At 39.7% G+C, this 12,464-nt stretch overlaps 2 protein-coding genes across 15 annotated transcripts in view; one reads left to right on the top strand and one right to left on the bottom strand.

Annotated features, from left to right (window-relative positions):
- Positions 1 to 12,464, bottom strand: part of LOC110979608 (DNA polymerase subunit gamma-1-like) — a 105,744-nt gene that overhangs the window by 70,343 nt on the left and 22,937 nt on the right. For 13 of the 14 annotated variants that reach the window (XM_087136441.1, XM_087136440.1, XM_087136442.1 and 10 more), the window contains one exon: positions 5,871 to 5,964. The gene's annotated coding sequence lies outside the window, so the exon portion shown is untranslated. Of the gene's footprint in view, positions 1 to 5,870; positions 8,270 to 12,464 lie in introns of all 14 variants that reach the window. The other variant, XM_087136446.1, reaches the window with a different exon arrangement.
- On the top strand, positions 1,438 to 11,428 carry LOC110979594 (sodium/potassium/calcium exchanger 3-like). The gene is made up of 9 exons (XM_022235550.2): positions 1,438 to 1,660; positions 3,201 to 3,398; positions 4,813 to 4,896; positions 5,454 to 5,557; positions 5,885 to 5,985; positions 7,433 to 7,689; positions 8,562 to 8,798; positions 9,034 to 9,135; positions 9,463 to 11,428. Exons 1-9 carry the CDS (start codon positions 1,438 to 1,440, stop codon positions 9,798 to 9,800), a joined length of 1,644 nt encoding a protein of 547 aa, XP_022091242.2. The 3' UTR covers positions 9,801 to 11,428.

Genomic DNA, 12,464 nt, shown 5'->3' with positions numbered 1-12,464 from the left:
CACAAGCCTTCGTGGGCATTCACTGAGAACTGACAGCGTTGAAATACACGTCGGGCAGGGTAAAACCTCCATAAATCAGTTTGACGCCACGCCGTCAAAATCTTTCGAAGCAAATCGTGATTCTGCTGCAATTAATTAAAAATTTTCAAAGAATTTGTGTTCGATATGGCAGAATCACGACGTTTGAGGCGGCTGTAACATTCTCATAATGTGTCACATGGTCTATCCCTTCCTCCATTCCTCAACCATGCATGCTTCAACACCAGCACCTTTGAAATACGGTAACGATTATCATTGCATGCCACGGATATCCTGCAACAATCTACACATAGGGCCTACCACTTCATTTCTTGACAAGAATATAATATAAAATCAGTGCTCTGGAATATGTCATTGCCGAGCTTTCGGTTACTGAGTACCTTCTTCAGGGCAAGCAGATTCAGATTGAGAACTGAATCTGCTTGCCCTGAACTTGAGGTACTCGATTACCGAAAGCTCGGCAATCACATATTCCAGAGCACCATATATTATATTTTTATCAATATTCTTATCACAGTGCTACGCAGCCCTTCGATGTTCCACTTCATTTCTTGTTGATTTGACCGTGCATCAACAAGTCAGAGGTAAAAAAAATTAAACCTGCAGTGAGTTAAGTTGAATTTATTCCCGTCAGTGTGGCACTCACCGGAAAGGTTTTTTCTAGCCAACTGCAATCAGTATATCCCTTTAAGTTTCTCATGAACTACAGGTTAGATGACCTTGTGACTTCCCGCATTCAGCACTACCCGGTATTCACATCCTTTGTCCGGCGGCGCACACCAGCAAAATTATCGTGTACACGCTTTGAATAGCTGCATGATTTAATCGTAGCTATCGGAGCAAATTTTGCAAGTCCACAGGTTCAGAAAAAATTCAGAAAAAAAAAACAGATAGCTCCCCACAATCTTATTCGATACCTTGTTTAAGATTAAAAGGAATTCATTTCACAACGCGGATGCCGCTTTAAATGCAGACTCAACTGGAAAAGCAATTAATAACTTTCCTGCGGCTGTTCATCCGTCACATGACTAATGCTCACCCACACACACCAACAGGTTGTGAAAAACAGCTTCCAATAATTGTGTGTGCTCCAACCAACCGTTAAGCAAGATCTTATAACAGAGACCGCCTGCAATAGTAAGTGAATTCCAAACCTTTCACATGCACAGTGGGTCAGCATTGAACAAAAAGTGTTATCAAAAGCCTTTTCTGAAGTGAAAGCTACAACTAGGCTGCAACTGAACATAGCCACAGAAGTCTCATGTACATGTACGTGTACCAATGTAATCTTATCTGCGTGTACATGTACAGTACATGTACATAGTACATGAAAACACACACATTGCAGCACTGAAAAGGCTGCAACAAGTTGTCCTCTTCGGTGTCATATAGATCGACATGTCTCGTTTGGGGGGTAACCGTGCGTGGAGGGCAGCTTCGGCAGTCCAGGTCTATTTTAGCCTGAGCTGCTTATCGCTAGCAGGAGCCTCAGCATTCCTGGCCTTGGGAATACATTTCGGACACTTCCAACTCTGGAAAGACGATGTGGAACACCGTGCATTTAGGAGAAGTGCCGACGGAGGAAATGCTGCGGGATACGTCGACCTGGCAGTCAATGGCGGTCAGTCCAAAAATCCACTTAGTTAACCAGTGTTATATTCAGGTTTTGAGTCTTGGACCTGTAAAACCAATTATTATATCACTAACATGTATCGATATTTGATAATTTATGTTTAACAAACTATAAAGAACCATCAAGCCTATTCCCAAGATACGTGCAGGTTAAGGGTTCCCCGTCTCCTTGATCCCCATCCGACTTTACAGTGTACCTCTTCTGACACAAAGAGGCTTGAGGGGTCAGTCACCTGTAATCCTGTAAGTACAGGTTGACCAAACTACTTCCCCCTTTCTCTTACAAAATGGCCGATTGGCCAAAACCTCGCAATCGGGGTTCTGGAAAAAATGACCCGGTTAAGGTAAATCATGGCAAAAATAAAGCAATTTTTCCTGCCTTCCCCAACTACAGTGTAGCTTAACCCAAGGAACAGACCTGAGCGCAGAACGCATCAATATCTCTGAAATCGTCGTGGGACAGTTTCTTTTCCTTCAAAATCCTGGGTTTTTCCGGTAATGTCTTGCACGTACGATAATTGACACCAATTTTGTGGTAATCCAACTTTACTGAAACAAGTCAGCTTTACTTTTCATGTAAAGTTGGCGTTTCCCACCGACGTGCTCAATGCACACAGGCTGACACGCATTCACGAGGGCGCAAAGAAGGAAATGGCCGTGACAGCAAAACCCGCCATGTTGGGTTAAAATTGGGACAGGTCCAATTACCGCTTGAAGTTCGGACAGGTCCAGTCGATTAACCCTCACAGATGCCTTAATATTCGTGCCAAAGTATAAAACAAATCCTAGGGCGGATTCTGCGCCACCCCTTGGATATGAAATAGTCTGAATAAAACCATTCTATTTTATGACTATAATGCAAGATTTTCTCTCAAATTACACCTTGACTATTGTTCAATCACAGTGTACCAGCATATTTCGTTTGTTTGCTTTATTTTGTGACCCGTATGCATAAACGTAAATCGCACGTATTTCATGGTACATCTTGTGTATTCCCTAAGACAGACTGATAAACCTAGAAATAAATTGCTGGTAAATGCACATGATAACGGGCATAACTCTACGTTGATAAGTATCAAATGAACAGTTTATATAGAACTGAATGGTCGAAGCAGTCGAGAATACTCGTGTTTATGCGCTCTAATACCGTCATGGATAGCACGATTTTGCTTACTATTCGGTTGTCTTATACTAATAACAATAACTTAGTGGGAAACATTTTGAGTGTGACTCATTCCGTCTTGACTCGTGTAGGCCTACGTTTAGGGATGTTGAGACCCTCAATCTCTGTTATATGTCTACGCCCCTTGTTGTTAGGATTCCAAATTCACGTCCTCCACCACTGACAATTATGTTAAGTTATCGTGTGGTGTCAATCTATGAAATAATCTACACGTTATGCATAATAAAGATATGCCGCTTCTTTCAAGTTTCAAATGTTAGCAATTTTAGTCATGATCCTTTCGTGGAATTTACAAAACAATTTTAAATATCAGCCTGAAAGAAAGCATTTTTGTCGTTTTGAACAGGCAAGAATTTGTCAGCAGCGGTTCCTGTCAACTGTACACCGCCTAGTATTGACAATTTCCCACCCAATATCATGAGTTGGGACGTGCTCAGACATGGAGGTTTTCTGATTAACTTGGCAGCCGTCTTCTACATATTTGGGATCCTTGCGATGGTCTGCGACAACTACTTCATGCCATCACTAGAGATTTTGTGTGCAGGTATGATTGTATCCGTCACTACAATTCATCGGTTCGGCCCACAGACCATAAACGTCAAATACCGACCAGATAAATCCCTGCAGTAAAAACCCAGTTTAGAAGTTATAAATAAGTTTGATTTGAAAAAAATTCTCAAATTTATTCTTTGATTTAAGAGAACTGTTTTCAGAAAGTTTTAGAATAAGCAAATACAGATTTATAAGTACAGGCAGGGATTAGAAGATAATAGTGGTTAATCGTCTTGTAACTTCACAATGAAACTCACACATGATCCTGGGTGTTTACTTAGATTTCTTGAAGTTGCGTGACGGATATGGACGGCATTGAAATTGTGGCCATGCTCCAATTTATTGCAAGAACTACTCTGTAAAAAAAAGGAAAAACATGGCTGTACGGTGTTTAGTAAATGTTTCATTCTTTCAGTTATCTTGCTTTAATTCGTTATCATCCGCAAACTCTGATTTGCATAACTTATACCAATATCGCTCCATAGATTGTTGTACTCTATTCAAAAACTTCCACCACCGATGTTATGTTAAGCCGGTGCCATCAACATTACGGTATCCGGACGGGCTTTGCGTATAGGTTTTTAATGTCCACACCACAGGCAATGAAAACAGAAGCTGTAATCAACCATGGAAATTAGACGGATTAAGGAATTTGAGTAAAGAGATTTAACATCCAGATGTCATACAAAGAAGACAATTTATAATTCACTGATGCAGGGCAAACTTATTTATTCAGCCATGTCAGTTTTATACATACAAAAAAGATCGATTAATGAAAGTACATGGCTATTTAGACGGGGTAGTGAGAAAACAGGAAACAGTATTGTGTGGCGGTTTGCCAAATAACAGTCGAATGAAAGATATATCAAATATTTTATGTAAGTTCTTTAAAGTTTTATGAAAACTAAGAGTAGCAGGCTCACTTGAAAATAAGGGCAACATAATTTTTCGTACATGTTATTTGGCAAATAGGCATACGATACTGTTTTCTCACTACCCCGTCCAAATAGCCATGTACTTTTAAAAGAACTAATGAATTGTAAACACATTCAACATAATTACAGTAAGCGCTTATTGATAAACGCACGCACGGCTTACTCCTATCGTCACAGCAACAGTTCATAGCTAAAAACGGCTTGCAATAGGCAAAGCGGGTTTATTTTACAGGAAACTACTTGAAATCTAAAACGTGTTCATGTTGATATAGCAAGTTGTGGCATTAGCATAATTCCTTTTAGTTTCTTACCTTTCAACTACATACACCGCATGACTTAGCCTTTATACTGTCGCTCACATATAAATGTCAAGTTTTATTTGTGTTTGAACGTGTACTGTGAGATGCAACAGAGCTCTTATTGAAAACTAACAAATTAGAACCCAACATTTTTCCTTTTTCTTCCTTACAGATCTAAAATTATCTGAAGACGTAGCAGGTGCATCTTTCATGGCAATTGGGGGATCTGCGCCAGAACTTTTTACTTCAGTTTTCGGTACAGCAAACCAACTTTTTTTTCCTTTATATGCAATTAGCTTTCTGGTTAATAACACACCCTTACTGGATTCTAACCAACATCATCCTTTGTCGATCTTTAGTTAATTGCAAGGTCTAAAATGTCGACTGGATCGTATTACATGGCGCATTACTTAGCAAAGATTGAGCTCTTTTCTCCAGTCAAGTTATGTTTCATCGGTATATGGGGATAAAACCCAATTTAACTCCAATAAATTATAAATGAGAAGTGTGCAGAACGACAGCTTCAACCGTGAGTTTTTCAAACTATTGTGACCATACGTGCTTCACTGCCTCGTGTTTACTGTTTGGACCAAGTTATTAACTATTTACGAATATTCTTCGAATATTCCCCATGGTTTGGGTGAATATATTATCACGTCTGAAAGTCCAAATGCCAAAGGGCACACGAGTAACTTTTTTCCAGATCAGCTACACCATAATCATATGTTCTCATTAATGACAACAGGGATCTCAGCCCGACGCAATGGATATTTTAATTCAGTCGTTATTGTATTTTATTTCATTGTGTCAAAGGAGTTTTCATTGCGAAAGGAAATATCGGAGTTGGGACTGTGATTGGCTCTGCAGTATTTAACATTCTTTGTGTAATTGGGTTGTGTGGACTTCTTGCTGGACAGGTATGTAAACTTTTCGTTTCGTATTGGCTTTGGAACTAGATAAACAAAGAAATTTTAATCGCATCATGTTGACAAAATCTCAAAACGTTAGCCCCACAAGACTGTCACGTAACTTTCGAGAGAGTCCAAACATTTAGGAATTCCTTTAAAGCAGATTCAGGTCTTTAAATGAACAAAAGAATCAAGGCATCTTAAATATATTAAGGCATCGTAAATATATATGCACATGTAATTATCGAGTGTAACTGTCCCTGCAATGCTGTCGTTCAGCCCCCAGCATGGAACAGTTCAATTATCAAAGAATGTCTCCTACCTTGATTTTTACAGGTTGTATATCTTTCCAACTGGTCCCTTGCAAGAGATTTCCTGTGGTATGTCTTGACAGTCATCGGTCTCGTCTTAGTGATCTGGGATAACGTTGTTCATTGGTAAAAACATTTATAGGTTTGTTTACCTCTGCCAAAAAAAATCAAAAATACGCAACAAAAATACACATTATTAAAATTACAAAGCCAGGGATAACCGAAAAGTTGCTCAAAACACGGCTTATTTTCGTCTAGGTCCTTCAGAATACAAAAGTAAACACATACAATACATAAAGATATTAGAATTACACTAGAAAGTAGGGCATATACGGTAGGTGATTACAATCAGACCGTTTAAGATTAGACTAAAAATAAAGACGGCGATTCATTGCTCTCTTCAATTGACAAGTGATGTTATAAGGTAGTAAGTTTCATTCATGAATTCCGGTATAAAAAATGCATTGCACTTTTGCCCTTTTATTGTTGGAACTACATGTACAAAATTGGTGGAAGGAGGTTCCTAGGTAGAATGACAATGCATGACTGAGAGGTAGTCGAGTGTCATTGCAAGAAAATGTTGACATACATGGCTTATCTTCGGCTGTAAAACACATAGGTTCAGCGTGCCCAATTTGTCCAATTCTGTTAGGCCAATATGTGATCAAGAATCTATGCTAAATAAATTTGTTTTCAGTAATTGGCAGACTTTTTTTAATTTCATGGGCAATGCAGTGTACCAGGATGAAGATTAAGAGCAGAGTGCTTTGCAAGATCTCTCATTTACGACTGGATCGTATTACATGGCGCATTATTACATTAGCAAAGGTTGAGCTCTTTTCTCCAGTCAAGTTATGTTAGTCTTATCGGTATATGGGGATAAAACCCAATACTCCAATAAATTAAAAATGAGCATTGTGCAGAACGACAGCTTCAACCGTGAGATTTTCAAACTATTGTGACCATGGGTGCTTCGCTGAACTCGTTATCTCACTCTCGTTGTATGATAGGAAAGTGTTTTTCAAGATCTCTCATTTCAACATTTAGCACGTTCGTAACGAAAGTGTAATCTAGCACTGGCCATTTAAGTAATTTAACAGAATTCAAATTTTGTTCACCAATTCGGCTCTGATCAAGCTTAAAACCCAGATATTTCACCAAGATTCAAAGAGTAACAGTCTTCACTTAACAAAACACTTTAATTTATTAACACTGTTTACTTAAATTTAAAAAAGGACAGACTCAAGGTGTAGAGACAGTTTGGTACCGATCTGCCACTTCCTGAATGATTCTCGCTCACAGTGGTCAAACTTTTGGCTATCACTTCTGGGTCTTTACCCGAAATAAATAGCGCTCTATTTTTAGGGCACTAAGTGAATTTATTGTCAAAAAGATACTGCAAGCGCAAAGCGTCACGGTACACCACCAAGTTGATATGACCTTGATCGACTAATTTTGTTCCAGAAAGAAATGCAGCTTGCTCACTCCTCGTGTTTCTCTCTGTCTCTGAAAAAAATTACTCCAAGGAGCGAGTTAAGATAGTTTAATGATACAAAGTTTTTTTTGTTTTTAGGTGGGAATCTCTGGTTCTCATTTTAGTCTACATGGCGTATCTTGTCTTCCTCTATTTCGACCCACCGATCAAAAGTCGCATGGAGAGTTTATCATTGTGTCAAACACATCACAACCATGAACGTGACGACGATTGTACTTCTCTGCCAACGTCCGAGGCGGAAACCACACCCATCGTTGTAGACCAGAAATGGAAAACGTCCTCGTTCAGCGCAGTTACCGAGAATGAATCCGAAAAATCATGCAACAATCCAGCAGGTACACTCTGCTTTCCAAACCCAACACTCCCGATTCTTCTGCATTTTTGTTTCTTAATTTAGTAAACTCTGAAAAAAAGTACGCCAGCACAATCCAAGACATACTCGTAGTAAATGGCCTATACACAAATACCTCATATTTTTGTCATAAAATGTTATGAAGCCAAAAATGGTCTTTTATCTCTGGTCGTGATTTTTGTCCTCGGCGAGAGTTGCAACAGCGCCATCTTTGGCCGTATTGTCTTGACATTTCTGCGGGCCGCTCCATCTTTTACTCAGAGCGATAGATAAAAGTATAGGACACAGGGGAACCCCCCCCGCTTTGTTAGTCATTGTTTCACTGGAATCTGAGCAATTCTTTTCAGACATCTGGGGGATGTGTTAGGTAACAGTAGTCGAGGGTGTATAGCGACAGGACACGTTGGGGGGTACGCCTCGGTCTCATTTCTTGCTGGATATAGAGTTCGATGTTGAACAGTGACAGCAGATTATGGATATGAAGTTGTTTGTTTTCAGCTGCGTAGGCTGCGTCCAAATCTGTTGCTCTAGACCTCGGACCCTGTATGTAGGCAAATGGGGGCCTGGCAAAAAGTAGATGTGGAGATCAGTTAGGTTGGTAAACATCTTGGATGAGTGGCAAATGGGGAGCAATGAAGACAGAAAAAGGGTACAAAGGCAAATGACGGAGGATACCAAGGTACAAAGACACAAAAAACCAAAATAGTAATCCACTCTGTCTGAACAATCCAACCCTGAAGGAGGAAGGAAAAAAACCGCGTCGCCGAAACAATTTCGGAACGGCAATCTGACCAGAGACAAACTATTTGGGGGAGGGTTTAAATTTCTCTTTTGTTTTTTATGTTGTTTCTTCAGAACAAGACAGGAAACAATCACCTGAGACCAACACACTCTCCCCTTTTATTATTCCCGATGGATACTGCAAGCGACTTGTGTGGCTTCTTGCTTTCCCACCGTCACTTCTTTTCTACTTGACAATCCCAAACTGTTCCCTTCAACAATGGAGGACATGGTATCCTGTAACATTTGTCGCAGCATTAGCATGGATCGGTGCTGCGACCTACTTGCTTGTATGGATGGTCACAGTAATAGGTAGGGGCTTAGATTTTTTTTTTGAGCATTGTTGATATTTGTCAAAGGGTTCAAAGTTGTTAGCCAAGATGGTTAGCAGTTAAGTTTGGGAATATAAATCAGCACAACCTCGAAAGAAATACAACTGACAAAGTCCAGCTTGAGACTGTTGCTCAGCTTTGACCACTTGAATTTCAGTCATGAAACCAATTACCGAGATCTGGAGTCTGTAATGACGCAATTGTGTCTTGTATAGGATACACTTTACATGTACCCGATACGGTCATGGGACTGACATTGGTAGCCGCAGGTTCCAGCATGCCTGACACCATCCTTAGTGTTATCGCAGCAAGGAACGGTAAGGAATATTTCAAATAACACATTGTAAATGCAAACTTTATAACCTGACCAAATGATAGTCGCACAGAACTGAGCCATATTTACAAGAAAGCTTTTAGAAAATGGGAGACTTCAACCGTGATATTTTTGGGGTAGGGAAAGAATGGCTGATTAAAAACATCAATGATCCATTTACCCTAGAGAAAAGGACGCTCGTGTATAACGGTTCACAAGTAGAAAATTCTATCACAGATATGCTTGTCCTAAGCCCTGATTCAGTAACAGATCAAACCTTGGGTAGTTTCGAAGTTATCTGAACTTGTGGACATGTTTATATTTACTACAGGTTTTGGCGACATGGCTATTTGTCATTCTGTTGGAAGTAATGTCTTCGATATTCTACTGGGATTAGGACTTCCGTGGTTTTTACACTCTGCTGCAGTTCGACACGGCCATCCCATTCCAACATACAGCGATGGTTTGACCATTATTTGCGCTATGCTACTGGCAAGTGTGATTGTCACATTAATTATTATTAGAATAGCCAGCTTTAAACTAAATAAAAAAATCGGAATGGTACTTATAGTGTTCTATGTTGCTTTTCTGGTACCGGCCGTATTACTTGAGATGAATATTCTCATTAAAGGGCTTGTACTGCCGGAGTGCCCAAGACAAGGAGAGTAACCGCAGATTTCCTTGGCACAATTGCATCATGACGTCGTAAAATCGTTCGCTAATAAAAAAAAGTAGTGCTAACATCTTTACCGCCAACAAAGCCAAGGCCTTCACAGGATCAGCAGTATAACCTATCATCAGTGATGCTTCGATCATTCTGTATGCACTGAATTCAAATACTGTATAATTACGTACGATTCACTTACAACGTATGTCAACTATTCATGTCCATTGGTTTATTGCTGCTTTGAGGTCAAAGTCTTGGACTTTAATTCCCCAATTAAAAACACTGTAATTCTCTAAGCCTTTTACAAGTGTGCTGAAGTTCGACAGTGGAATAATTACTTCTCACAATCTAAGAAAGATTACCCATTCGATCGACAGCCCGTCATGTCATTTGCAGTTATCCAAAATGTACGTGTGAAATTTTTTGGAAAAGCATACTTGACTTAAACAGGGGCAATCCCCCCCAAATAAGAAACGTGGGGAAGGAAAAAGAGGGAGGAACCAGCTCCATCAATGTACCCAAAATCCGTAATTTCAGTTTTAGTTCACGCCCTCCCCTTTGGAAAATACTGGATCCGTCCCTGTTAAAGATGGTAACACTAAATTCCCTGTGAAACGATTCTTTGTGACAAGCGGTCACTTTTTAATAATGACAGAAGGCCATTTCCAATAATGCGTCTAGAGACCCAATTTTGGGGGGAGAAATCGTCATAAGAAGCGCGCTCGCGGTTACCATGATTTGTCGCCATATAGCTCTATGCATTCGGCTGAACGTGAGAACGTGCCTCTGAATTCAGGCCCAATTCGAAATAGACCATTCTCATTTTTACTACAACTTGTGTGGGCGTCAAAAGTTTGCAGAAATCTCTTTTGATACATGTAGTAACTAGTAGTATGTGCATTATTTTCTGATTTTGTGATAGCTGCATGGGAATTTAACACTTTTTGAATTTTTTTTGTACTAAAAGCCAGCCATATATTTTAGCAGCCACTTGTAGGAAAAACAAGATTGTCACGTCAAAAAAACAGACCATGTATGACTCAGCAGTTTTTGATATGAAATAGAATCCAACAGTATTCAGGGGCATGAGTGACCAGCTAACAAAAAGCTAAAATGTTACAAGTTCCCATATTTTTGTGCAGACCAGGTGTAAAAAAGCTGAAATTCAGGGTCAACATCAAAAGAAAAGAAGCTGAAAACAGACGCTGAATTGTCACACCCCTGAATATTGTTTTACTCGGAATGATGTACACTATTAATTGAGCTGAACTGTCATCAGCATTGTTCTTATGCTTCTTATCTAGATTCTGAACAATTTGAACGCCTAAAACAAAGCATGAATGACAAATGAACTTTGGAAACATTTTCCCATTAGAAAATCTATGTGTTCAATCAGTACTCATCGAATAATACAGGTACATAGAAAAAGGAGACACCTTAACTATCCTGGCATTAAAATGTACCTTTAAAATATTTTAGTGTCTTTATTGATTAAGAATACGAACTAGCACAGAAAACTTGTACTAGCTTTGGTTAAAGGGCTTGATAAATATTATTTTTGTTATCTAATGTTTAAGAAGTTCATTATGTAACAATTAACATTGCAAAGTCCATTTAAATTGAAGAGAAATTGCTGGTTCTGTTTATTTTCCTTCTGATTGTGGAGACTGTGTGATATGAATCAAAAAGGTAGCAAACATTCAGACACTGATTTGTGATGTTATTGTAAATGACATGATTTTTAAAATCCCTTTCGTCGTGCGTTTATACATGCAATCCAAATTTCTTTGAGAAAATGATTTTTTTTTAAATTGCTGGCACACAGACTCTGAGAAGCCTGGTGGCAGCAGCCATACCTGTCCTTTTTGTCAGATCAGAGCATATACGCATTGTTCTGAGCATGCATTCACAGTTCTTATACATGTAGCACAAACAAGACTAAAAAGGACCAGAGTGTCTGCTGCCACCAGCGCCTCAAAGCCTGAGTAAAAAACAAGACTTTAAAGAGGTGAGGAAATCTGATTTACATGTTTGTGTGTCCTGTATTACACAGTTGCAAATCCAACTGGCACTTCCCCACAGACAAAATCAAAACAATGGAGACAAATGCCCTGCCAAGCCTTATGGGATTACTGAAACACAGCACTAGGCTGATGAGATTACCAAAGCACTGCACTAGGCTGATGAGATTACCAAAACACTGCACTAGGCTGATGAGATTACCAAAGCACTGCACTAGGCTGATGGGATTACCAAAGCACTGCACTAGGCTGATGGGATTACCAAAGCACTGCACTAGGCTGATGAGATTACCAAAGCACTGCACTAGGCTGATGAGATTACCAAAGCACTGCACTAGGCTGATGAGATTACCAAAACACTGCACGAGGCTGATGGGATTACCAAAACACTGCACTAGGCTGATGGGATTACCAAAGCACAGCACTAGGCTGATGGGATTACCAAAGCACAGCACTAGGCTGATGGGATTACCGAAACACTGCACTAGGCTGATGGGATTACCAAAACACTGCACTAGGCGGATGGGACTACCAAAGCACTGCACCAGGCTGATGGGATTACCAAAGCACTGCACTAGGCTGATGAGATTACCAAAGCACTGCACTAGGCTTATGGGATTACCAAAGCACAGCACTAGGCTGATG

This window comes from Acanthaster planci, linkage group LG05 (genome assembly GCF_054643075.1).
Source record: "Acanthaster planci isolate LZ-2023a linkage group LG05, COTS_SCS, whole genome shotgun sequence".
NCBI lineage: Eukaryota > Metazoa > Echinodermata > Asteroidea > Valvatida > Acanthasteridae > Acanthaster > Acanthaster planci.
This window is presented reverse-complemented; position numbering and strand designations above follow the sequence as displayed.

Coding starts and splice junctions, on each gene's coding strand:
- LOC110979594 (XM_022235550.2), top strand. CDS start 1,438: ATGTCTCGTTTGGGGGGTAACCGTGCGTGGAGGGCAGCTTCGGCAGTC. Junction 4,897..5,453: donor ACTTTTTACTTCAGTTTTCG/GTACAGCAAACC, acceptor ATTGTGTCAAAG/GAGTTTTCATTGCGAAAGGA. Junction 5,558..5,884: donor GTGGACTTCTTGCTGGACAG/GTATGTAAACTT, acceptor TGATTTTTACAG/GTTGTATATCTTTCCAACTG.